We start from the raw sequence: 27,977 nt of genomic DNA on the forward strand, positions 1-27,977 counted from the left end.
GAACATAACATAGGGAGAGATTTCTTCTACATGTTCAGGCAAGCAAACCCCAGAATCTTCTTTGTGGTGGAGTTAGATATATATAAAACAAAGATCGCTCCTCCCCTACCTCTGCAGAACGTGTGGATGTATGTGTGTGTGTAAGGGTGTGCAGCCACAGGCCTTTCCGGATGAGTGACAGAGAGAGCCCATCCCTCCAGGAGACGCGTGCAGAATGACCAATGGGATGCATGGGGGTGGATGGGTACCAGTCTCTCCGCAGAGGACAGGGTGGAATCTGCTGGGCCCTCGGCTCCCCTTCTCCCCCTCCTAATCCCCCAAGGTCCTTCCGCTGTCGTTACTCCCCAGGGCGGAGGCACTGAGGTGCTCATCTCCTTAAAGCAAACCAGGACCTCAGGACCGAAGACTGGGTAGGGGGCGAGGCTCGGAGCAGACGAACGCAGGCTGCGGTCCCCGCGCCGCAGCGCTGCGGCTAACCCTTGGCTGGGAGGCCGGCAGCCGCGGGGGGTGCCAATATGTAAAGCAGCTGGCGGCGCTGGGCGGGGCCTGGGCGCGATGCAAATGAGGGAGGCGGAGCCCGGGCCAGGCTCCGCCTCCCTCCCCCGCAGCTGGGGCCAGCGGTGCCAAGCGCAGCTGGACCAGCGGCAGCAGCTGGGCGAGTGACAGCCCAGCTCCGCGCGCCGCCGCCGCCAGAGCCGGCGCAGGGGAAGCGCCCGCGGCCCCGGGCGGCAGCAGCGGCCGCCTCCTCCCGCGCCTTCCGGGCCCCGCAGCCCGCGGTCCCGCGGCCCCGGGGCCGGCACCTCTCGGGCTCCCGCTCCCCGCACGCAAGATGGCTGACCCGGCTGCGGGGCCGCCGCCGAACGAGGGCGAGGAGAGCACGGTGCGCTTCGCCCGCAAAGGCGCCCTCCGGCAAAAGAACGTGCACGAGGTGAAGAACCACAAATTCACCGCCCGCTTCTTCAAGCAGCCCACCTTCTGCAGCCACTGCACCGACTTCATCTGGTGAGAGCAGGGCACCTTCCCCGGGGCCCCCCGAGGGCAGTGCCGCGCGCGGGGACCCCCTCTCCGAGCCCTCGGTGCTCCCGAGGGAGAAGCCACGCCGGTACCCCTCGCCCCAGGCTCTCCCCTGGACCCTTCGGGCCCGAACTCCCTGATGGACAGTCCCGCAGGTGCCCTGCCCTCTGGTCCCAGACGGCTGGCTGGGAGGCACCTCCTGCCCTCTCTTGCCCCCAGGAGCCTCTAGAGCACCTAGGGGCAGCATCGCGGGCGCTTTTCCGCCGGCTGGCTCGGAGCACCGAGTGTCTGTCCCACCTCCGCAGGGCAGCCCCTCGGGTGCCCTCTCTCCTGGGGTTCCCTACCACTCTGCCTTCTTCTGGGCTCCAGGCGCCCCAACCCTCACCCCTCCTTTCCCGGGGCAGCACCCCGGGGGGAGGTGTCCTCTGCCTATCTCCCAGAGGGCATGGGACATCCTTTCCTCCTCCGAGTCCCCAGAGCAGTTCCCGGGGTTATCTCTTATTGCGCCTCCCCAGGGCCTGGGTTCCCTGCCCACTGATCAGTCCTCCCCTCACATCACTGCGGGGGGAGCCCTTTCTTCTCCCTGTCCCTTCAGGCGTGGGGCGTCCTTTTCACCTTCCTAGTCCCCAGGGGCCACCGCCACTGCCTCGGGGTCCCTCTCTTCCTCCCTCTGCCTGGGTCTGTATTTCTTCTCTTTGCCCGAGGGCACTCGGGGCATCTCTACGGCAGGTCTCTAGCCTGCCTTCCGCCCCCACTCCAACGGAAATGCTCACCACCCCCCCCCATCCACGCCCCCATCCTGCCACCTGGTGGTCGCAGTCCCCTCTGTCTTGCTCCGGTGACGGAAGGTGGGGGTTACTGCCGAGTTGCCACCTACACCCACCTCCCCAAGGCGGAAGGCTCTTGGGCACCCGCCTGTGGCTGGGAGATTGCACCTGGCCTAGAGGGCAGGGGAGGCGAGCGGGGGACTGTGGGAGAACTAGCTGGTGGCTGGGCCCCTCTGGCTGACATGCCTCCTTCTGCCTTCGCAGGGGCTTCGGGAAGCAGGGATTCCAGTGTCAAGGTAGGTCTGGGGCTTTGGGGATGCCGTTGGTGGGAGGAGGGGGTGAAAAAAGACTTGACCGAAGTGATGGAGTTGGTAGAGCGGAAGGAATCCCGCCTGTCAGAGTGACCTCCCAGGCTAGGAATTCTTCACCATAAAAGGGTCCTTTTAGGAAGTGTATGTGTATGGGACAGTGATGCTCCATTCAGGAAAGGCCCCGTGGAGCTGGAGGCTCTAAAAGCGGAGGAAATGCATCCATCCTTTGTCCTTTCCCAGGAATGGAAGAGTGGAAAGGGGTCCCATCCTGCTTGAGTCTCCGCAGACCCTTTTTGGGAGGACCTTTCTTGCCCCCTTTTCTGCTTATTACCCGTTCTCATCGCACAGGGAAGTTTTGCTGCTTCTCCTGCTTGGCAGAGGTCTCCGCAGGTGGCTGCCTCCTCTGCAGATGGTGCCTCCCCTAGAAAAGCAACTGTGGTATCCCCTGGGCCGCCTCCTCCTCTGAAAGAAGTGGTTCCAGATGGGGTGCCTCTCAGATCCTGGTTTAGATTGTCCTTTCTATCTTGTGGGTAGAAACAGGAAAGACTCCCAAGTTACCTGGGTCCTTGTATCGGGTCTGAGACCCTGGACTCTAGCCAGGTATACCCAACCTATTTTGATCAGGTGTAAAGTGACCTTGGGTGGTGTCGGGGTTACAAAATGGGCTCTCCAAAGCCATCTCAGGCAAGGACTTGTTTATCCCCTAAGAGAGGTTAAACATTTTGTGAATTAGATGTCAGCATTTTAGAACGGGGAGGTTTCACATCCATCTGAATTTCCAACTTCTACTTTGCTGAGAAATAGTCTCCCTTTGATGTTAGAGCAATCATTTGGAACGGAGAGCAGCTGTTTTTGTAGCTGGGGGCGGGGGGGGCACTCATGTTCACCATTTTGTCCCAGTTCATTCCCACCTGGCCTGCTTCGTCCCCTTTTGGCCCCTGTAGGTGTTTGAATTTGCAACCTCTGTCTGGAAATTTTGTTTGCTTCCCCTCCACCCCCACTTTTAGGCAAGAGCAATTGAGTTTGATGAAGAAGGGCTCATTTCTACTATGTGACCTGGGGGTCAATTGAACACCCTAGCACACTGGGTTTAGACAAGAAGAAGAAAGCACTTGAGTGATGGAAGGTTTGAAATATGACTTGGCACTCACCAAGGTTTAGTGGTTGCCTTGACTCTCCAGGGAAAAGCCAAGAGATCCCTGGTGAGTGGGGGTGGCATTGTGAGTTGTGTACACGCTGGAGCATGGCACTGCTGTCCTCTGAGATGCTGGCTCTTTTCTGATATCTGGGGCAGGGCAGACTCAATGCCCCTGCCTCTCTTACCAAGATTTGGAGCCTCAATCTCATGCCACCCACCAGAGGACTTCCCAGATCCCTTTAAATGGCAAACACTTGGGCCCAGGTACAAATGACTTGGTTCGCTTTCTAGAACTTTGTCTGACCCCTCCCCCGCCCCCAAAGAAAATACCAGTGGCAATCTGGTGCCCGAATGTGTCATTTCTTCTCTGAGATTGCCTTTCAATTCCACAAATGGGTTTCTGTCTTCGTGTCTTGCTGAGGTCAGGGGTGACTTTTAAACATTTTTTTTTTTTGCAGCTGCTCTCCTGGGCTGTGAGCTCTGCCATTATTGATGGCGAGGAAAGTCACTTTGGAATGTGTGGGTTTGGCAGGTCAGAAGCAGGAGACCCTTTTGTTCAAAGTCTGGGAAATGATAGGAATTTTCTGATGTGATGAGAAAGAACGAATTAAAATTTCTAATGAAGTATGGATACTTTAGAGATAGGAGTGCCTTTCTTATTTATTTATTTATTATTTTTGGAGAATAGATTGAACCCAGGAGTGCTTAACCACTGACCCACATCCCCAGCCCTTTTTATATTTTATTTTGAGACAGGGTCTTGCTAAGTTGCTTAGGGCCTTGCTAAGTTGCTGAGGCTGGCTTTAAACTCACGATCCTCCTGTCTCAGCCTCCTGAGCCGCTGGGATTACAGGCCTACACCACCACACCTGGCCCACTTTAAATACATTTTTTTTCTTTTTATTTTTTGTGGTTGTAGATGGACATCATGCCTTTATTTTGCTTGTTAATTTTTATGTGCTGCTGAGGATTGAACCCAGTGCCTCATGCATGCTATCACTTTGCTACTGAGCTGTAGCCCCAGCCCCTGGCCCACTTTTTAAAAAATATTTTTTTATTTATAGATGGACACAGTACCTTTATTTTATTTGTTTAATTTTTATATGGTGCTGGGGATCGAACCCAGTGCCTCATGCATGCTAGGCAAGTGTTCTACCACTGAGCCACAACCCCGGCTCCCCTGGCCCAATTTTAAAAAAAAATCTTGTAAACCATCTTCTTTCCCCTCACCCTGTGGGCATGTGCAGAGGCTACCAAGTAAGTTAGTGTGGGGTTGAATCATGACTTTGAGACTTAATTACTTTCTTTGTACCTCAGATTCTTTATCTGTAAAATGGGGCCAATAACCGTACCCACCTTAGAGCTGCTGAACAGCTGTAAGTCATTACAATATTTAAGATGCTTGGACCAGAATGTGGTGCAGGATTGCCTCTCAGGAAAGAATCAGCTGTTACAATTGTCTCCAAACTACCTGCCAGGGTAGGGCAGCTCTGTAGGGTGGCTTTGCCATGGAACTGTTAGCTGAGTAAGAGTCAAAATTCAGCTGTGAACATGTGGTTATCTTGGGTTGCTGCGTACGTTGACAGTGTATTTCACTTGGGTCGGAATAGGGAGGAGAAGAGAGCAGGTGCGACCGATGGTCAGTCCCTGGAATTGAGAGATTTAGGATGGGGTATATCCAGGAAGGAACGAAATTGATCCCTGGCATTGAGCATTGCCTGGGATTAATTCTGGAATCATAGAGGAGCGCCTTCTTATCTGATTATTTCTGGTACCAGATATTTCCTCTTAAAGTGAATCCTACTTAGAATGGGATCAACATTTTTAATAGAAAACACATTAGGCTTTATTTTTTTTTTTTTTTCACCTAAGTCAATAGTCCAGAGAGAGCCCAAGGTCCTTCAAAAGGACAGACACACACTCAGGGTCACTTGTGGAAGTCGATTCCAGAGACTTCTCGGCCTGCGTCCTCTTAGCTAGAACATGATCACATGGTCCCACCTGCTGCCAGGGAGCCCGTGGGAAATTCAGGTAGCCATGTTCCCAGCCAAGAGCTGGCTGGGGGAGGGGAGTTTCCCTTTCTAAAGTAGAAACACAGAGAGGATAAACCTTCTGCCATTCTTGTGTGGGAGGTGTGTGGGCTGATCCTAAGGCAAAGAGGCCAGAGAGAGCCGCCCCCAGGCTCCATTATGCTGTCACGCAAATTGAGGATGTTGGTGTGAGCTGGGAGTGGACCGATGGAAAAGTTCATAAACCATGGGAAATTATGGATTTTTATGTGCTCAGGGGAGCTGAAGAATAGATTTTCTTGCTTTTGTGCTGCTACACGACAAAACTCTAAGGTGACTGCTACATAATTTCTCCCTTTCTGTTTTCACTCTCTTTTTAAATAAAACCAATCTCTGGGAGGTCCTTTAACAATGCTTCCGGTGACAGGGGATTGGGACTGAGGATCCCTGTTGTGACATTGCCTGCATTCTGGATTAGAAGTGGGATCCCTCACACAAGCAGACTGCTCTATCTTCTCTGGCATTCTTTAGAAGAGCCTAGAACCTGCCGTTTATGCTTTGGTTCTAATTGAGACGAGCCATTGTGGGTGGAATTCAATTCTTCGCCCAAGAAGATTTTGCAGTTCTTCAGAGAGAAAATTTATTTATGTATTTGTTTGTTTGTTTATTTGTAAGAAAGTCACTTTAGTAGAAACAGACTGTCAAATAATAAAGATCCAAAATACATAGCATGAGATTGGAGTTAGATGGAGCTGGGCTCACATCTCTGATCTGCCACCTACTCACCGTGTGACCTTTGGCAAATCATTCCCTTTGTTGTAGCCGGGGTCACCTCATCTATAAAATGGGGATCATGATGCCTACTTTATAGGGTTATTGGGCGGGGGGGACTGAGGAGGGCCTGCCGAGAAATATCCACCGTAAGTATGAATGGCTGTGAGATGATCATTTTTACTGGATAGTGAAAGCAAACTGTGTCAAAGTGGGAAAGAGTTAATTCTGGAACACACTAAATGACTATGCCTGTTTCATGTGCTTAGATGGGGTTTCTTTTTAGGTCTGTTTCTCTATAGGCTCTGAGTGATGCCAGCGAGTACACAGTTCAGTGTCTCGAGCCGGAGAGCCAGGCTTGGTGAGCACCATCTTTCCTTGTGAGAAAGATCAGAACTTGCCATGGAATCTCTAGCAAAAACCCCAGGGCGCTAATTTTCTGACTATGAAGAGCTAGAATGGATGATGATGATCAGTAAATCCTCTTTTCCCTTTCCTGTGCAGATTCAAAAACTCCTTTTTTATGTTTCTAATTGAAATTATCATAAATCTTAAAGTGTCACATGAATCCAACTAGTTGTATTTGTTTCCACCAGATAGCAACCCTACAGAGCAGAAGCTTATTTTAGTGTATAATTAGCATATATATAGGTTAGAATATTTTTCATGTAATCAGAGAGGAATGAGAGTTTGAGTGTAGCTCAGTGGTTGAACATTAGCCTCACATGTGCAAGGTCCTAGGTTCAATCCCCCAAACACACACACACACACACACACACACACACACACACACACACGTAAAAAGTGGATCAAAGGTTAATTTTATTTTGAGCGTAGTTTTCCCTACAGATTTATAATATAACACTGTGTACTTCAGGTTGAACTTTCTCAGTAAAATCATAAAGAAGGCCATTAAAAAATAAATGACTAAGTCTGTCGACAAGTTGTTGGATACCTCTAATCCCAGAGGCCTGTGAACCAAACCCCACTCACCTTTTGGCCCATTTTGAATGGGTACTGGTTTCAATGAGGATAAAAGACAGAGAAGCCTTTTGACTTTGGGTTTGATAATTTGGTTCTTTTCTTTTTCTCACCTGAAGTGGGATTTCAGGCTTAGTGTCCCAATTGAAATAAGAATCTTTGGAGTGGGTTAACGTTGGGTCTTAAAAAGGAGGGCTGATTCTGTTGGAGAGGCAACAGAAAATTCATTTTGAGCTGTAGAGCCCTCCAGAGATGCCTGAAGCTTTGTCACTGAGCAGCAGAATGCCTTTCTAAGTAAATATGGAAAACATGACCTTTGAAAATCTAGTTGATATGATATACAGGTTCTTAGAAACTAATTAAAATAAATTATTTGCAATACTAGTGATACTCCAGGTGTTGCCCGTAACCAGCTGTGGCGTGTTTATAATGTATTGAGGTCAATAAAGGAAAACACATAAGAGAAGATAATTGGCCAAGAAATGAACTTAGGGGCTGGGGATGTGGCTCAAGCAGTAGCGCGCTCGCCTGGCATGCGTGCGGCCCGGGTTCAATCCTCAGCACCACATACAAACAAAGATGTTGTGTCCGCCGATAACTATAAAATAAATATTGAAATTCATTCTCTCTCTCTCTCTCTCTCTCTCTCTCTCTCTCTCTCTCACTCTTTCTTAAAAAAAAGAAATGAACTTAGGGTTTGGAAATGATTTGTCCACATTCTTGCTGTGGGAATACCTCTACACTCTCTTTCTCTGTCCCTGTCCCCTCTCCATACACGTACAGACGCACAGGCAGGCGTGCACACTTACGTAAGTAGATCATTACATCGTAATTCTGAAAAATATGCATTTCCTTTTGATGCTTTTCAGTTGTCTTTCTAAGTTAAATTATGGAGTATTATTTTTAAATCCACGGTCTGGTCTTTGGATTCTGTAATACAGTTAGTTTTGGGGTACACAGGAGGATCCTCTGAAAAGCACACCAGCTGAGGATGGCTTGGGCCATCCTTCAAAGGCTTGGGCCCTTGTCATTTTTGGCATTGGGTATAACATCATGTATTCTTTGACTTCATTCATCCTATTTCTCCATTGAAAGTGTATGATATTTCATAGATGGAATGCTGGCCTTTTTACAGAGAATACAACATCAAAGTGTTTACGTATGGCATTTGGAGGTGTGATGGCTTTCTGAAAGTCTGCAGGAAAGTTGTCTTTTCACCACATACATACAGTTTCCACTTATTCATCCTTCCATTTATTCATCCATCTATTCATTGACCGTTCATTCATTCATCCATTCATTCATCCATCCATCCATCCATCCATCTATCCATCCATCCATCCATCCATTCATTTCCCCCTCCCTCCCTCCATACATGCATTCATCTTTCTATCTATCCATTTTTCCATCCATCTTTCCATCCATCCATCTTTCCATCCATCCATCCATCCATTCATCCATCCATCCATCTGTCCATCCATCCATCTTTCCATCCATCCATCCATCCATTCATCCATCCATCCATCTGTCCATCCATCATCCATCCCTCCATCCCTCCCTCCCTTCATCCATCCATCCATCCATTCATCCATCTTTCTAAAAAGCATTCACTGATTAAGTTGTACGTGTCAGGAATGATTTTTGATGTCAGGAAATAATGCTGAATGCTTTTAGGGTGATCTCTACTATCATGGAGCTTACAGTGTGGTGATGGGAGATAAGGCTTTCTTTAAATCATGGCACCAAGACTTAATTTCACTTTTATTAAGTATTTTGGAGGAAATGCATGAGGTGCTATGAGACCGTGTAATGGGAGATCAACCTCTGTAATGGCTGGAGATGGAGTCGGGAAATTCTTTGGTCTGGGAATTAAAAAAAAACAACATTCCAAGTTCCCATTCTCTGAGGTAACTGGGAAAAGCCCACATTATCAGGGTCTAGAGCTAAAAATCTGTTGTGCGGGGCTGGGGTTGTGGCTCAAGTGGTAGAAAACGCTTACCCAGCACACGTGAGCAGATCATCTGGGTTCGATCCTCAGCACCACATAAAGAAATAAAATAAAGATATTGTGTCCACCTAAAACTAAAAAATAAATATTAAAAAAATCTATAGTGTGAAACTGTTCATATGCTGCATAAAGACAAGCAAGAGGCTTACCTTTGAGATGGATATTTGTGTTGGCAATATTTGTGCTGGCTCCTGTGGAGGAGCCCAGCTTTTGCTTGTGCCGTGGCTGCAAGAGGAGACCTGGGCAGCACGAGAGAACCACTCAAATTGGCCTTCCACGCAGTGAGAGATGCACCGAACTTCATCTCTTCTTGGTTAGGAACTCTGATGATGAGCTGACTCTCTCCCCCACCCCCCCAGGGTTTGCGGTTTGAGATGGCTGTTCTAAAGCTGAAAAATAAGGCTGTTTCAGAGGTGAAAGAGCAAATTTGAGCCAATAGGCAGAAAATAAAAAGAAAGATCAGAACAGAGTGGAGTACCAGTTCCCAGGGGCCCAGGATTACTGGCGTTATTTCCAGATCCACCCCTCACCCCGGGTCTCTCCCTGATGTATTGCATATCATTGCTTTGTCTTAGACAGTGTTTTCTCTCATTTGAAGATTTTTTTTAAAAAATATATATATTTTTTTAGTTGTCAATGGACCTTGATTTTATTTATTTATATGTGGTGCTGAGGATGGAACCCAGTGCCTCACACATGCTAGGCAAGTGCTCCACCACTGAGCCACAGCCCCAGCCCTGAAGACATTTTTTAAATGGTTTCATGACCTACAGCATTAAATCACACGTGGAGAACCATCCTTTGTCCAATTGCTTTCCGTCTTCCTATTAAGCAGGGAGTCTCAGTTTGGTGCTGTTTGACTTTTAACATCTTTCGGACACGCATATGGACACTTAGTAAGTATTCGTTGAGTTTTCTTTATTATAGAGGAAGAATAGGGAATTATGAGAATATAAAGAGGACTTAGTTTCTGTCTGTAATCCTACTTATTTATTTCTATCTGTAATATAGAGTCCTACATATTTATTTATTTTCTCATTTTACCCAGTTTGGCTCTTGGACCTCCTGGGCCCCGGGGCTGGAGTTGGCACCAACTTTTCCTCCTGGTGGACAGGGAAGGAGACTTTCCATGTCCTTCTGGGAAATATCTGTGTTGGAAGCTCACTCAGTGTTGCAGGGGGTTGAGAGGTGCAGCCACACACAGGGTCTGGTAGAGGTGGGAGCCTGGGTTCAGGATCAATCATGATGGTGTTGTTACCTTTTCACGTCTTCTCCTGATTGCTTGTGTCTCTTGGTACCTCCTTTCCCCTCAGCCCACAGGCAGAAAGTCGTCCTACTGAGTCCTATGAGGAGCTCACACCCAGACCAGGAGGGTTCTGGGCCTGTCCTGTGAATCCTGGCATTTGCTAAGTAGATGGAAATCGCATTGGCCAAGGAGTAGATCCGCCGCGTTAGTTATTCATCGACGACCATGTTCTGTGGGGAATTCCAACATTCTTTCTATTTTTCCTGGTGCTGCTGAGAAACGAAACTTTCTAGAAAGACAGCGTAAAATTGGGCTTGAGACTTCAGGCTCCCACATCACACAGACCTGATTTTTAAATCTTGATTCTCTCTTCATCACTCTGTGACCTGGAGGCAGGCGAGACAGGATCCTCCCTTTTACCCGCCCACCCATTCATCCATCCTCTCTACCCAACTGCTGTTCCATCCATCCATTCATCCATCCATCTGTCCCTCTATCTATTCACTCAATAAATATTTATCAAGTGCCCACCAGAGATCAGGTACCATTCTAGGCATTGGAACTAGAGCACCGAATCAAAACAGTGTCCCCTGTCCCCCCCCATGGGATTTACCTCCTAGTAGAAGGAGGACAGCCATAGACCAACAGCACAGAGCACATGTGCAACATGAGGTCGGGTGGCAGTCGGGACTTTCAAGAGAAACAAGACCATGATGTTGACCTTGAAGATCCGTTCTCTTGGACTTTGGAAGGGAGAACAGCACATGGCCAGTTGGTTCTGACACACACTGCAAAGGGCTACACTGTGGGCAGAAAACACTTTGGATGGCCTCCCTCCTCCTCTGGGAGGGGTGGAGAAGATGCCACAGAGAATGTGATCCTTGGGCACAGTCTCATGGTGGGAGCAGGAGTTCCCAGATTGACCAGGGGGTGGGGGACAGAGGAGGGAGTTTTTGGCAGGGGAGAGCACAGGTGGAGGCTTGGGGGAAGGGAGCAGGAGGAAGGGCGTGTGAGGGAGCAGCTGGTGGTTCTGAGCCTCGTGGAAGTGTCATGACCAGGGAGTGAGGGTTGACATGGTTTGAAAGGGGGATATGTGTATGGGCTGAATGAAATGATCCAAGAGCGTCATGAGATGCATTTGGAAATGATAACTGCCGTGACTCAGGTCTTGACATTCCAGGCTCGTGGGGTTAGAGGTCATTTAGGAGAACCTGAAATGGCCACTCAGGAGCATTGGGGGAGTGTCACCGGAACATCCCGGGGCTGTTGCTATATATATATATTATTATTATTTTTTTTTGTCGCATCCTAAGAGAGGTTTGGAATTCCGTGTCAGTCATGACGTCGATCTTCTTGTTTTTTTGGGGGGGTGGTGACTAGGTTATTTTTGTGGTTCTAACAATAGGGATCCCTCCCTTCCCTGCACCCTTAGGTGAGTTTTCCTCTGGAAGGAATCCTCCCACTTCTTCTCTCTTTCCTGCTGCTGTCACTTCTCCAGCAGCGCGTGGTCACGGGGCGCGTGGCAGCGATGAATTTGTGCCTGGGAGACGGACAGGCTAAGGCTCAAGCTCCTCGCTGGAGGACCTTGACCATGTTACCTACACTCTTTGTGCCTTCGCTTCTAGTTTACAGAGCGCAGGGAAGTGTTTCTTTGGCACCTTGCTTGACCTGCAGCGAGCAGTTCATAGAAGCAGCCATTTCTGTTCCTCTTGGACTGGGCACTGCCCTTGGCCTTGATGGAGTTGATCATCTTATGTGGGGAAGCGAGATCCGAGCTCCTAAGGCAGGAGGGAGGATAAGCACGTGCCCTGGTCAGTAGCTTCGGGACGGGTGGATCCAGGAGAGAGATGCTTAGCTGGGACCAGAGAGGCGACCTGATTGGGGTGAGGAAGAAAAGAGTTCCGAGAATCTCTTTTCCAGCTTGCGATGTTCTCGTTTGTGGGAAACCTCAGAGAGTTGAATGGCAATCTGTTGATCACCCCACCGGCTGGCCTCATTTTGGAAAAAACGCATCGATGTCATTTCATCTTTGAACACATCTCTGGCCATGTCATCGTTTGTGTTCTGGTTCCTTCGCCCTTTGAGTGGAGTTTTTCTGCACTCTCCCGAGTTGAAGAAGCTGGCAGAGAGCATGGCGGAAGCTGGAGGGCACAGACTGTTGCTTGTCTGGTTTTCTTACTGAGGGTGGCGATTTCTGTGACGAGCCTGTATCCAAGGTCCTGCTGTCCTCTGGGGTTCAGGCCGTCATGCAAACGAGAATTCGGTTGTTTATCAGGTTATTTATTTATTTATTGGTGGGTATTTTTTTCTTGTGGGGAACAGTTATCTGGATAAATTGATGTCAGAGTTTTTGCCTGGGGCTTTGATGATTCTCTCTGGGCCACCCAGGACTCTAAGAAAAGCAGGATCGGCACAGGGTGGCGAGGGGCCTGTTCTTATTTCAGCTGGACATCCATTCCCTAGAAGTTGGCTTTCCATTCTTTCTGGGATTAAGACCCAGTCTTTGATCTGGAACCTTCCAATCTCTCTTTTCTCTCTAGCTGGAGATCCAGCTGGTTTTTTTTGCAGTCATGACACAGCCTTGCCCACCACAGGACTTTTGTACATGCTCTTTCTTTTTTTTTTAATATTTATTTTTTAGGTGTAGATGGACACAACACAATGCCTTTATTTTTAGGTGGTGCTGAGGATCCAACCCGGGCCCGTCCGTGCTAGGCGAGCGCTCTACCGCTGAGCCACAATCCCAGCCCTGTACATGCTCTTTGTTTAGCTCAAATTCCTCTCTCTCTTCCCTCGTCTTCCTCTGCTCACCTCCTGCTCTTCCATGAATGCCAGTGTCTTCTTGGGAGAAGCGTCCCTTGACCTTCCAAATCAGGTTCCCCTGGGACACTCTCCTAGTTCCTTCTCATTTACCTTTTCTAAGTATGTACCGAGGTGTTCTGTTCACTTGGCAGACGTCTTCCTCACTGGGGTGTCGGTTGCGTGAGAGTCAGGACCACATCAGTCTCGTTTTCCACTGTTCCCACGTGCCTCCCTTCATTCTTGGTCTATAGTATGTGCTCAGTAAACACCGACTAACTGAATGAATCATACAGGGGAGGAAATGAATGGATAGAAGCAGTCATTTGATTTAGGCATTAGTATGTAGCTTAATGAACGTCTGTAATCTGAACACAGCCAAGGAACCAGGACCCAGGTCAACAAACAACGTTGCCAGCACCTTCCACAGACTCTCCCTGAAGAATAATCATTATCCTACCCCCTTTTACTTGTGATTACTTTCACCCATTCCTAAAATCCCATCAAATAGAAGAATCATATAGAACGTAGACCTTGGGGTCTGTATGATTCCATTCATGTATGTGCACTTCTCTGTTGTGCATATTACACTTTATAGAAAATTCAAAAGGTGCAGAGTTTTGAATTACTGAGGAGGAGCATGAGAAATGTTAATTGGGACTTTTCAGTTTTGCAAGAAGAAGTGAATTCCCCAGTGGAAGACAGGCTCCTTCTGGAGTCACCCATGGAGAGATTTTGCCGTTTTTGCCTTCTTGGTGGGAGGGGGAGGGGGAGCATCTGCTTCCTGTTTCAGTGTTGCCCATCAGTTGCAAACTGTGCCACAAGGCAGCCAGGGCCTCCTGACAATTTTCCTACCCATTAATTTAGCTCTGTTAAATACCCGGGAAACTTGAGCTCACCGACTATTTTTAGGACTTACATTTTAGAAATCCTATGTTTGTTAGAAGGTATTAGTAAGAATCTGCTAAAGCTGCTGTAACAGATAAGCCTTGAAGTCCCTGTGGCTTGACAGAAGATCTATTTCTCATTTGCATCACAGACCAGCGGAGGTGATCCTGGTCAGGCAATCTTCCACTTTGCCTGTTCTACCCGCCCCAGGGTCCTCTCCATGGGGCCAGTGGATGGGGGGGGGGGAGGATTGTGAGAAAGCACACTCATTGTGTAATCGCTTTCCCTGGAAGGGACATGTATCACTTCAGTATCCATTCTGCTGGTCAGAACTCAGGCCTGGGGCAGAACCAGCTTCAGGGGTTGCTGGAACATTTGGGCTGACTCTGGGTTCAGGAGAAGGAGACAGGTTTTGGGAAACACAGCAAACCCTGCCCCAGTTCCCCCAAAGTCCAGGTTTCCCATTGCTTCCTTTGGAGGGTGATATATCCAATTTTATCTCTTGCTTGACCAGTACAACCGAGCTGTGAAACTCCAGAGCTCTTTATCTTATCAAACATTCTCGGGGACATTTGGGGGAGAGCAAGTTCCGTTTGCGTTACTAAAGAGCAGAATAAAGCAGCCCTCTTCTTGTTTTTAGCTGTGAGATCCATTTGGTCCTTGTCAGAACGTCCCATTTTCTATCGACCAGCATTCTCGCTTCCTCTGGTGGCCAGTGGACATTCTAGATACTGCTGTTGCAGTCTGGGGTAGGCAGGACCACAGAATTGTCCTTTCCTTGGGCTTATTTGTTCTCTCTCTCACACAGAAGAGAGCTCTTTGGTGCTTCTACTTCCAGATATTTGGCCGGACACCCAACAAATGAATTATCTATTGTTGTTGAACAAAACTCAGTTATTAGTGGCTGAAAATAACCTTCCTTTTATTTAGCTCTAGTTTCTGTGGGTCAGTCATTTTGGCTGGGTCCGGCTGGGTGGTGGTCAGCCTGTTCTTGGCTGGGTTCACCCACAAGCTGGGGCCTCAGCCGGGAGGCTCCGGGACAGCTGGACCTTTCTCCACGTGGTCTCTCATCTTCCAGCGGGTCCATTCGAGCTTGCTCCCGTGGTGGTGGGTCTGTCCCTGGGCCCAAACAGAGGCTGCCTGGCTTCTTGAAGCCTCTGCTCAGACGCCGTCGTCGGTTAGTAAAAGCAAATCACAAGCTTGCCCCAGAAACAAAGGCGGAAATAGAGGGGAGAATAAATTCATCCTCTTGATGGGAGAAGCTGCAAATGATTTGTGACGTTTTTGGAGCCTACCACCTCAAGGTCAAAGTAGCCTTTGGGAGTGTTTCGCTCTCTAAAACATGCTTTAGTGTGCATCTCCCGAAATGAACTTGAATCTGTAGCAGGCCCCTGGACAAATGCTTACTGCTTAGACCTGGCAATGAGAGGACCTCATTAGGAAGGGGTGAGGCCAAATGAGATGAAAAAGAGTACAGCTAGGACTTAGTGCTCGCAAAGTGCTGAATTATCCCATCACCCTCACTACTGAGTACTACTAGTACTCAGTACTACTCAGTACTACTAGTACTCAGTACTACTCAGTACTACTCAGTGGTATACCAGTACTACTGAGTACTAGCACTCAGTACTACCACCATCACCACTTGGCCCTGCAGAACTGTAGAGAAAGAGGAAAGAAAAGAAGGCCCCCCGCTCTTGGGGGAGAGATCTGGGAAAGAGTCAGAAGTGCAAGGGGACTTGTGGATGAGGTCTTGGGACCTACCGGTCAAGAGCAGGGTTCAGACCTCGGCTCCTCCACTGGTCTGGGTACTTTTCTTGACCCTGTAAATCTTTAGTTTCCTCATCTGTGAAGTGGAGGTACAGACAGCCCACCTCCCAGGGTGCCATTGGATTCAAATAGATAGGGACAGGCAAAGAACACGAGATTGTTCATTAAATATGAGTTTGGAAAAAAAAAAAAAAAACAACACCATAAATTCCCAAAAGCATCCTTGGAAAATGTCCTGAGAATACTGTTTTCGACAGCTTTCTCATCACTGGGACCAAAAGACCTGACGAGAACAATTTGAGAGGAGGAAAAGTTTTATTTCCGGCTCCTGGTTTCAGAGGTCTCTGTCCATGGTTGGCCAACTCCATTGCTCTGGGCCCGAGGTGAGGCAGAACAACATGGCGGAAGAGTGCGGAGGAGGAAAGAAAGCAGCTCAGGACCTGGGAGCCAGGAAGCAGAGGGAGAGAGGGTTCTATTTGTCAGGGACAAAATTAAACCCCAAAGGCACACTCCAGTGATCTACCTCTGTCTCCTCCAGCCATGCTCTACCTGCTGTTACCACCCAGATAATCCATATCAGTGGCTTAATGCCCTGGTTAGGTGAAGGCACTCACAACCCTCTCACAACCCTGATTTTACCTCTAAACCATCTTGGCTATTATGGAGGCCAAAGCTGATTCCCCGTCTGGAGTTGGGATGTCACTGCCGAAATGAGATACTGTGGATCTGCATGAAGTGGTCATCGGCTCTGGGCTGCTATGCAAGGGAGGGAGTCTCAGGAGGACATGGCGACGAGCCATTGGACTTCAGCCCTCTCAGCAGCTGGGATGTGAGCCGTGGGCCTGCAGGTGCGGGGAGGGTTTGGAGGATGCAAGATGGGACCCTCTACATGCTTCCAGGTCTCGATGGGAGGCTCAGTCCACACTAGACCTCCTTGACTGTCTGTCAACTTGAGAAGCCTCATCATTTACAAGTGGATTTACTTACTAAACTGATACTCACAGGCTGTATCTGACCAGAACTGGAATAGCATTCACAGAGACTCCTAATTGGACTAGGCCTAGGGACATGGGAGTGGCTTACCTGAGGCCACCCAGCTACCAGAGAGGAGAGCTGGGGTTCGCAGCCAGGCAACGGGACTTCGTGACTCACCTTCCTCCCCTGTGCGGTCCTCTCCCCAGTCCCAGGAGACTCTAGGCCACGTTCCCAGGCTGGTCTTCATGGCTCCATTGCCTTGCCTGCCCATAACCCTTGCGCCATATTGTAGCTCCACTTGGGGAGGTGTTTTCTTGAATTCTACTACATATTGTTTTTTTTTTTTTTTTAAATTCATGGATCATCTCTCATGATAAGGCCATGAAATCAATTTAGTAAGTCACAAACACCATGAAAAACAAATAGAACAGAAAATATCAGAGTGAGTACCCTTAGGAAGGGCGACTTTTGTTCCATGAATCCTTTCTGTCGTAGCTGCACACCCGGGGCCTGTGTGAACTGGGTCAAAATGCAAATTGTGTGTCTCACTGTGGGGCTGGTCAACGTAGTTTGAAAATTGTCAAGAGTCAAGGGAAGAAAGTCCCGGGAGCCTCATGAGATTGGCCCATGGGCCCGTTCAACTAAATTTTTATTTTCAGAGGTGATAGAAGTGCCTGATTTGGAATTGGTTCTAATTAGAACTTTTATTCCTACTCCAGCACAATATCATTCCCAGATTATTTCCATGATCATCTTTGAGCTTTAACCCATCACCGACGAAAGTTATTTTTTCCACGTAGAATTTTTGAAGCACGACATCTGAGTTCTTAAAAAAAAAAAAAAATGGAATTATTGGTTTTGGTGGAACTGCCAGGCCTGACCTGTCACTTGGGTGAAGTGTCAGAGTGCTGTGTCAAGTGCTGGCAGAGAGCTGTCCGTCTCCTGCAGAGAGAAGGAGCTGCTTATCCTGAGGGATAATGTGGGCTGAGAAAGAAGTGTTTTATGATCAGAACCGGCACAGAGGGAGGGAGGAGGCGGGGTGTCGGGGTTGCTCAGGGCTGCTGGGAGGTGGGGGAACAGCATGCTGGCACCCAGGGGGTGGGATCCCCATGGCGGGAACCTGCAGAGGGCCACCTCCAGCCGGGGCTTCCAAGGGCTGCGATTCAGTGTGTCTTTAGAGTGTCTGGTGTCCCTAGGTGGGTGGGGGCCTCATGACAGCTGGCCTCATTGTGTTTCCCTTCTGGCCCTCTGTGATTTGGGACCCAGCAGCCACAGGAGGGCCAGAGCCCTCCAGATGGGACAAAAAAGTCAAGTCCAAGAGGTTAAAAAAAAAAAAAAAAAGAAGAAAGAAATCAGGGCTAGGCCAGTCTGAGAGAGAGAAGAGTGTGTTGGTTTCTGTAGTCCCTAGAAGGGCCTCTGAAAGTTGGGCAGATAAGCCGAAGGAATTTTCCATTTCCTGGACATCTTCAAATAAGATTTCCAATGCCGCTGACTCAAGTTGACATTTACTGAGTGCTCCCGATGAGGGTGGCTGGTCCCAGTACTTTACATATATTAACTCATTTAATCCTCCCCGACGCCTGTGTGGTCCCTGCTCCTATTGTTCTCATTCTCTGCCCAGAGAACGGTGAAGAGCTTAGGATTCAAACAGGGATTTGGGTTCAGGATCGTAGAAAAGCAAGGTGGAGCTTGAGAACAGATGATATGGTGAGGAGGAGGAGGAGGAGGAGGAAGAGAAGGAGGACAACGACGACAATGATGGCAAAGTCATCTCACCTTTGAGGGTGGGGAGGAGCTGGTCATTTCTAAAACTGTATCCCTTTGAATTTGCACCTTCCATGAAGAGTTGCTGGTAACCCTCTCCCCAGCCACAGATAAGGAGACAGGCTTAGGAAGATAGAGAGTTGGCTGGAGAATTGGATTTGGGTGGATCTGCTTCTGAGTCTGAGTGCCCAGCCACGACGGTGGGGGTCGGGGTGGTCCCTGGAAGGGCGAGGCAGAGCGGCAATGGGCAGGCTCCCTGGTCCACCTCAAGGGCCGGGAAAGGGTGCTGGCCACACCGTCGGGTGCAGTTGCCGACGTGGGAGAGGAAGTGGAAAGTCTCCAGTGGGAGGAACGTTTCCATTAAGTGTGGTTTCTTTTCTCCAGTGAGGGGTTAACCCACCTGGGGATTTATAACCACAGTCCTGAACAAGGAATTCAGACAGTAGCTTCTGGGTTGTGGGTCTTTCAATGGTCGTGTGACCACAGTCCCCCCATTTCTTCAAGCCCGAGTTGCTGGGCTGGGAGGGCTGGCTGAGGGCTGTGAACGTCCTTGGGTCATTGGGGAGGAAGGAGGGACTGCGTCTAGCAGGGGCTTCCACGGAACGGTGAAGACTCCCTGAAGAACTGTCCTAATTATCCGAGGCCCCGCACTGAATGCTTCACATCCGTGATCTCCCTGAAGGTCCACAGCCCCCTAGGAGGTCTCATTATGAAGCCCAGGAAGAGACATTAAGCGACCTACCTCTGGTCTCATAGCCAAGAAGTACAGATGCTGTCTGCATGTGCTAAGATCAGATCCTGATAAATCCACTGCAAGGCTGACAATGTCCTAAGTCAAAAATGCACGATCAGCCTGAACCAACCCGGCCTCGTGGCTGAGCAGCACAGCTGCTGTGAGAGTGGGGAGGACCAGGAGTGTGGTTTGCTGGGGCCGTCCAGCCTCTCAGGGGAGCGTCACACCGCACATCACCGGCGTGGGAAAAGATCACAATGCAAATCTGGAGGCCCTGTTCCCGCTGAACGAGGATCACTTTTACGTTCTCATAAAGTGGGAAAAAATCAGAAGTTGAACAAGCCATCCTAGGTCAGGGACCCTCTGTATTCGTTCGTCTGCTTCTGAATCTCGCAGGTTCAACCGACTCTGCCAGTGGACCTGAGCAGGCTTTGGCCCAGGCCCTGGTGCATCATGGAGTAGGAAAGGCCAGGCGAAGTCTGAGATCCCTGTGTAGTGCATCCAAACTCCATTCAGAAGGGACTCATGGTACGGGGCGGACTGGTTGGCCATCTTTGGCCACTCCATGATGTACAGGGGGTTATAGGAAAATAAAGGGTGCTTCTGCCCTTGTGCCCCCCCGGCAGGTAGAGCAGATCCATAAACCAAGTATTTATAATACAGTGTGATTTGTGCTGTCACAGTGGGGTTGGGGAGGGTCCTGGGGAGACTGCACAGAGGACCCCGAGTTCTCAGTTGAGTTTTGAGGAAGAGGAAGAAGTGAAAGAGAGGAAGAATGTCGGCTAGGCTGGAGGAGAAGCGGGGGAGAGGACACACTGGTAAGAGGAAGTAGTTGAAGGTCCCAGGGTGGCTTCGCTTAGAGAAGAGATTTGGAGGGGGCAGAGAGAAGGCAGGGGATTTATGAAAACAGGAGAGGAAGACCTCTAGGATTCAAAACGAGCCTGACTCTTCTCCAGGAGATAGGACTGACAGCTTTGGGTGTCGAAGGGAGAGAGGACAGGCTTGGGGATCTGGGGAGGGTGGCTTTGGGGGAGGCGGGAGGAGAGAGCACACGGGGAAACGAGAAGCAGAGAGGAAAATGTGCAGGGTATAAAAGACGTTTAAAGGCCCCGTGGAGAAATTCTTGAGGGATGGTCTCTGTGATCTTGGTCAAGTAGGAAAAAAGAGAAATTTGATCTGTATTCAAATCCGTGACCCTAGCCAAATTTTATGTCCCCAGCTTCCTCATTTTTAAAAAAAGGATGAATGGTCACCGGAAGACTTAGAGTTGTCAGGGTCAAATCTGATAGTGTTTGTGCCAGGTTTGTGGCTGGTTATAGCAGGAAAACAAGTGGTATGAAGATTGTCAGTTATTGAGGGAGTTCAGATTTGGGAACTTGACAAATAGGGATCATAGATGTCAGTAGAAAATATAAGAAGAGGAGGAGGCTCAGGGGAGAAGACCACGGTGTCTGCATTGATCTGTTGGGTTTGAGAGACCTGTAGTGTCCTCAGGTATTGGTGTCCATTATTGGGAACAATGAGAAGTCAGGGATGGAAGTAAGAATTGGGAATTATTAATACAGGGAGATATTTTTTAAAAAAATATTTAAAACATAATACCAGAGATACTCACAAATTTCCATGGTGTATGACATTAAGCAAAATGGAATTACAGAGTTATTTCAAAAATTCCTTTTTTTAATTCCTCTGGTTGTCAAAGGAGAATGTCTCCGTTGGGTGCTGTCATGGCTTAAATACCTCTCTCCTACATGCATATTTCCCATTTATTTATTTATTTTTATTAAAAAAAATTTTTTTTTGATACTGGGGATTGAACCCAGGGATTCCTTATCATGGAGCCACATCTCCAGACCTTAAAAAAAAATTAAATTTTGAGACAGGGTCTTGCTAGGTTCCAGGCTGGCCTCAAACTTGTGAGCCTCCCACCTTAGTCTCCCAAGATGGGGGGATTAGAGCCATGTGCCACCATGTCCAGCACAAATCTCCCTTTTAAACAGAAAGAGTGAGGTGGAGCTCAGAGCTGTATCCCTGCTAGAATTTAATAATTTAAATTTTCATGCTTGTGTTCTATTTATAGAAAATGTTACAAGTTCTCCAGTTCTGGTGGTTGTTTTGGGTAGGATGCTTGGGTTGTTAGTATAGAACACTTAACAAGATGTCTGGCGGTGGGTGGTGGATCCAGGGTCGGTTTAATAACAGGCTTAATAGCCTCATCAAAGACTCAGACTCCTCTCAATTACTTGCTCTGCCATCTGCAAAATGTCATCAGTATCTCCCCTCTTGGTCCCAAGAAGGCTGCAATATCTCCAAGAATCACATCCCCATAGGACAGTGTACAAAGCAGAAAGGATGGGGACACAGGACAAAGGATTTGTGTCTTAAGTGCCTCATGTCATGCCTGCAACTGTGTAGCTCTCTTTTGTGCATGAGGGACAAGGCTGGCATGCTGTGAATAGCAGTGTGGAAAGATGTCATTAAGCCACACTGAATTAACTAGATAGAGCCCTGTGTCTTGAGATCTTGTTTAGTTGGGTACTTCATTCTCTTACGGCTCGACCACTACTTCAAGACATGTTTTCTGTCCACTGTTGTTGAATGCATTGTATCTCACATAATTTCAGATTATTGCCCCCAAGATAGTAGGAGTGATTTTTTTATACTCTCCTCTTTCTCTCCTTGATTGAGTAGTTTCCTCTTGAGATTGGGTCATTTCATCTTGGTTTTCCATTTCAAGTCATTTCAGATCATACCCTAGACATTATCAATGTTAAGTTGTAGAGACTCTGGATTCTGTTGTATTTCTCTGAATAGTGTTGGTATTTTTCATTTGGGAGGCCATTGACTTGGTTGGACAGTCGATTAGACATCAGCTCAGAGGTCAGTTCTGTTTTTCATTTTATCCGTGAGTCTTCTTTGAAGCTGCCATATGCCTGCATGGTCCAAGGGTCGGCTAGACCCTTGGATGGTGTTTATACACAGAATTTGGGGCTTCCTTCTTTTGACTTTATTTTTAAATTCTCTCCTCACTTTCCAGCAGCTATGCATGACCTGAAATCTGTCCTCTGGTTCTGCACGCCAGGAAGACTTGGGGGTTTTTACACTGAAGTTTCAGCTACACTTAGTTCTCACTGCAGCCTGCTCTCAGTGTCAAGGCTGTGAAGTGGTCAGCCCCTTCTTCCAAGTTTCTACTTCCCTCCACAATCTTTATTTTGTTCTCTCCTCAGAGTCTAGACTTTTTGTTTTTGTTTTCCCTTTTTTTTGGTTGAGAGTTTATATTTGTTATCTTGCAAAAGGAAGATTGGGTCCAGTTGAGAATTGCTCACCCATAGCAAAAACAAACCTTCTTTCTAATACATGGGCAAACAGATGCCCAGAGAGGTGAAGTCATTTCTCCAAGGTCACAGAACTAGTAAGTGGCAGCGCCTGGGACCAAAGTCAGGCTGTTGTAACCAGGGTCCCAGCTTCCTGAGGGGCACCTGGCTGTGGATTTGTGCCTTAGAATAGCCTCCTACTTGGGCTCCGTTTCACTTTTGCATGGGAAACGTCTGCTTTGTGAGTGGAACCGTAGCAGTGGCAAAGCCAAGCCAAGTGTCAGCCTTGAGTTCTTACGTTCCCTTCCGATCCATTTCTCCAGGAGTGGTCCCTCTGTTGGAGGTCACAAGCCGTGGGCAATATTCCAGGCCGAGTTTTTGGATTGAAATGATCAGTCAGCACCAGCAAGGTGCCTGATGATTATTTGTTTGGCAATATTTTTACCTAAGTAAAAGTCAGTAGTAAGTTGTGGTTAGAAGAGAGGAAGTTCAGAGTTCAGTGAGTTTTTTTTTTTTTTTAAATTAAAGAGGAAGTTGTTGCTCTTATTTTTGTACCAGCCCTGTTAACAGGGTCTGGAGTCAAATCTTAGCTGAGGTCAAACTTTGAAACTTAGTAAAAAGTGTCTCCTTTTCCCATTTGTAGGGCTACCGACATGAAAGGTTCTAACCGTTTTAAGCAACCCAATGAAGCACAGCAGAGAATCCCTGGGATCTGTTCCCTTTACAAACAGAAATGGTCCCCTCCAAAACAGCCATTTTTAGTTCTTTTTCCTAACCGCTCTCTGTTCATCCAGCTCTCTCTCCATCACTAGCTCTGTTTCAGGCTTCTTGCTGGAAGTATCCCTGCTTTCCAGACTCAAAGAATATTTATTGAGCACCTGCTGCTCCATAAATACTGTGGAGATAGCAGTGAGTGAGATAAAGTCCTCGCTCCTCACATAGCTCCTTACATTAGAGCTGAAAGCAGACCATCAGCTCGCATACAAACAAAACATCATCCTTATAGGTTGTGACTAGCTCTGGGAAGGAGAAACTCATAGACTCATGAAAGCAGAAACCTATTTTTTTTTAAAAAAAAATGATACTAGGGATTGGACCCCGGGGGGCTCTATCACTAAGCTACATTCCCAACCTTTTTTAGTTTATTCTGAGACAGATTCTTGTTGATCGGAGGCTGGCCTCGAATTTGTGATCCTCCAACCTCGGTCTCCTGAATATCTGGGATTACATGGGGATTACAGGGTGTGCACCGCCGTGCCCGGAGGATAAGACATTTCTCAGGACTAGGGTGTCTGAGATATGAGAAGGAACAGGCAGATTGGAATGGGTTCTTGTTGGACTGGTTGCTGAATTTTGTCTGGTGTCTCTGTGATGGTTGGGCAGTCCCCTTCATTACCAAAGGTCTGATAGTTTACACCTGGCCCAGATGCTGCCCTTCAGGATGGAAGGAGCTGAGGGAAGGTTCTAGAAAGGCAGACTTACGCATAGACTAGAAGGACTTTGCATGTCTTGCTAGAGTTTGCCTCTAGACCTTGGATTCTTTGCTTTCTCTCCTTCTCTTTTCTGAGTTCAGAACCTCTGTCTGCCCCAATTGCCCCCAGTTTCCAGGGCTTCCTGTTGAATTCTCTCTCTCTCTCTATTTTTTTTTTTAACTCTTCCTCCATCCCTAATGTATTTTCCGCTTCTTTTCACACCCAAAGGGAAGGAGAGTAGAGCAACCATCACATGCTATATTGATTGTAAATTCCCTGCATTAAAAAATGTTAATGATCACCCCTGGGAAGGGATTAAAGCTCTCTAGGCCATTAGAACCGCAGAGAGCCAGGTGCACTGTGGTTTTCTGTTTCTCAGAGCAAAGAGAGAGGATGTCAGGGGACCAGACGCCTCGGTCACATGGTAGGCATGATGGCCACATTGATCCCCTGAGTACATCTTCTGCCGATGGCTGGGGTCAGCGAGATTGGGTGACCCACCAATGGGGTCCGCGAGATTGGGTGACCCACCAATGGACCGTACCGTGACATCATCTTGCTGTATTAAAAAAAAAAATGACACTCCCAAGAAACCCCTAAGTACAGTCTTATCAATTACAGAGGAGGGTCCAGGTGAAAGGCCTCCGAGGCTGTCCTGACACGGTGACCCGGGTCCCCTCTCCCTTCCCCAGAGGCCGTCGCTGTCTGTAGATGGGGCGTCTCCCGGCGGGCTCCGTAGTATTCCATAGTATGAACTTTCTCCCGTGTATCTCGGTCACTCCCCCGTGGAAGAACACTTGGGTTCCTTTTCGGAATCACACATATGTCTCATACATATGCAAGTGTTTCTCTAGTTCCTCACAAGTACAATGTCTGGGCCAGGGCGTGGAATGATTCAGCTTTTAATAGATATCGCCAAATGTTCTTCAAAGTGGCTGGACCGGGGTCTCCTCCCACCAGCAGCGTGCAGTTTTGCATTTCTCTGCATCTTTCCCTGATCATGTCATCAGCAGCCTCTCACAGTTCTGCCCATCCCATGGGAGCATAATGCCATGCAATGAGCTTTGTCTTAATCATGAGTGAGACGAAGCCCCTTTTTACACACTTACTGAACACTGAATCTTCTATGAACCTCTCCCCACCAGGCTTCTTATTTTTTATTTTCATTTTTATTTTTTTACACTTTAATATTGATCGGTAGGAATTTTTGCTTTGATCTCCTAGACACCAGTCCTTGGCTGGCTATTTCTATCTGTGTTAGTCCTCATTTATTGGCAAGTCCCAAGTCCCGTGTCTCCCTAATGCCTGGATGGATCCACCGCCGCCCCCCCCCTTATTTTCTTGGTTCAGCTCCTGAAACCTTACAGAGTATCCATCTGTGATTCCCACTTTAAAGGTGAGAAAACTGAGGCTCAGAGTCTGAGCATCCCAACTCCGTGCTGCCTCGGGCAACCTTTGAAGTCCTGAGCTGACTTAGAAATAGACCAAACTTCTGGGAGCCGCCGGGAGATTGCTGTCCTTTTACTGTGAGCCAGGGACTGCCACGTGGTGTCTCCAGAGAGAAGTCTGTTTAATTATTCATCCCTTTTCTAAGTAATTGGTGACAAGTCCTCCATCTGGGAGCAGGAGCAAACTCGATGGCTAGAAGCACCCACCACAGCTCCAAAGAAGGGTAGGTGGAGACCCATCCTCAGGGTCCATTTCCTGAGGGGCTCCTTGGACCCGACAACAGCCTTTTGCTGAAATACCAGGTGAACAGAAGACCGGAGAGGCCAGTATCGCCACCGTCCACTTGCATCTGTGACTTTCAGAAATGACCTCTGTACGTCGTATGGCTTTAGGTCCTTAAAAAAGGATTGAAAATCCTTTACAGATAGAGGCCAGGTCAGGCTGCCTCTGTGGAATTCCCAGGGAGACAGACAGCACTGACCCGGAGCAATGAAAGGGACACATCAGTTAAAACTCAGATTGACACCTGTCATCCCAGCAGCTTGGGAGGCTGAGGCAGGAGGATCACAAGTTCGAAACCAGCCTCAGCAAAAGCGAGGCGCTAAGCCGCTCAGTGGAGACCCTATCTCTAAATAAAACACAAAATAGGGCTGGGGATGGGGCTCAGGGGTTGAGTGCCCCTGAGTTCAGTACCCCTCCTGCTCCAAAAACAAACAAAACATTAAAAAAACCCCACAGACTTACAGGGCAGGCATAGTAAGCAAGAACTAGCTTATACTGGATGTAAAAGATGAATTGGAAATTCTATTAATTTGAACTTCTATTCTCTGGGACACATTCTGATTAACAGGAGTTGCTACTTACTGAAAATGTGTTAGGGTAAGGTGTGGGTACAGATGAGCTCTACATATGAGTTATCTCATTTAATTTTCATAGTAACCTATTAAATAGTTTGTTGTCTCCATTTGTGGTGAAATAATTGGAGGCCCATTTATTGAACTTGCTCACGGTCCTGTAAGAAGCAGCAAAGCGGTGATTTAAGTTCTAAATTGTGTGTCCTCGACCACTACACTAATGCTGTGATGTCAGTTCATGGAACCACTTCCCTAGTGTTTTCTTTTCAGTTCCAGAACTGGTAAGTGCCTGTCCACTAGGGTTTGCATCAAGGGGTGACATAAACGGCACACAGGGAACTAACTGTTCCCAGGGAGACGGTGCCCTTCTCACATGAAGAATCAAGGCCATTTGGGTTTGTTTTGACTGGGTTTAGATCTTGGAGCAAACTTGTTTGTGTGTGTGTATGGTGGAGGGTACCAGGGATTGAACTCAGGGGCACTTGACCTCTGAGCCACATCCCCAGCCCTATTTTGTATTTAATTAGATTCAGGGTCTCACTGAGCTGCTTAGCACCTCACTCTTGCTGAGGCTGGCTTTGAACTCACCATCCTCCTGCCTCAGCCTCCTGAACCACAGGGGTTACACGTGTGGGTCACCTCGCCCGGCATGGAGCAAACTTCTGAGCGTAGTTGGTCTCTCAAGGTCTTTCTGAATTTGGTTTGAGTTGCTACATGAATTTCAGCAGATGAGAAAGGGGAAGGGAACTCACACTTATGGGCCTTGACTCTGAGGTAGGCACACTCATTTCACAGACAAAGAAACAGAAGTGAGATGAAGAGCCCCAGGTCACAGTGGGAGGATTATACATCTCCACCGTTGCTCTGTGTCTTAACCATGCTTTGTATCTTGACTACTTGCAAGACGGTTATACTTCTCTGTCCTGCACATGTGGAGCATGGCGTATGAATTGGCCGGGTAGAATGTGAGCAGATATGACGTGCTTTATGTCTACACAAAAGCTTGAAGGGCTGTTACTTGGTTTGGCTATTGTTCTTTTTCCCTTTGTCACAAGACTAAAGAAAGGGCATTTCCTTAGCTTGTATTCTGGGATGGAAAAGACACATGGAGCGGAGCCATAGGGTCACAGACAACTGCAATGACACGAACCAGAACTGAACTTTGAGTATCATTAGTCTCTAAAATTTGAGAGATGCTTGTTATTACGGCCTTACTTAGCAAAGGCTGACTAATACAGTGACATAGATGGTAACTTGGCTGAGCTGGAATTTGAATCAGGTGAAATTCTAAATCCTATTCATCTACTTTTCCTTATTCCAGTCTTCTCTAATAACTTGCCCTTCATGATAGGTGCTGTATCTCTGGGTTACACCTATCATTTTCTTAAAAAAAAAAAGTTTAAAAAAATGGTCTCAGCAGTTTTATTCCAACATGTTTATTTTAAGGGAATTTTTTTTCATGATATGAATGGAAAAACAATGTCACCATGAATCATTAGCAACTATAAAAATGAATGTGATTAAAACCCCATTAGGAGATCTTAGATAGGTACTTCTGGCTACCAGGATCTGAATTTGAAACAGGGAGTTTAGCAAACATGGTGTTCAAAATGTATCCGCATCAAACCAAGATTTTGTTCTCTAATAAATCAGGAGGATTGGAATAAAATCACAAAGGGAACAGTCTTCTCCTGATGTGATGGAACACCATGTC

The 27,977-nt window shown here is 47.8% G+C and overlaps 1 protein-coding gene across 2 annotated transcripts in view; it reads left to right on the forward strand.

Moving 5' to 3' along the window:
• Positions 1-829: 829 nt before the first annotated feature.
• Positions 830-27,977, forward strand: part of Prkcb (protein kinase C beta) — a 294,255-nt gene continuing 267,107 nt past the window's right edge. For both annotated transcript variants that reach the window (XM_026392125.2, XM_026392124.2), the window contains exons 1-2: positions 830-1,002; positions 2,046-2,077. In XM_026392125.2, coding sequence (XP_026247910.1) covers positions 830-1,002; positions 2,046-2,077 — 205 coding nt within the window. The remainder of the gene's footprint in view (positions 1,003-2,045; positions 2,078-27,977) is intronic.

This window comes from Urocitellus parryii, chromosome 9 (genome assembly GCF_045843805.1).
Source record: "Urocitellus parryii isolate mUroPar1 chromosome 9, mUroPar1.hap1, whole genome shotgun sequence".
Classification (NCBI taxonomy): Eukaryota; Metazoa; Chordata; class Mammalia; order Rodentia; family Sciuridae; genus Urocitellus; species Urocitellus parryii.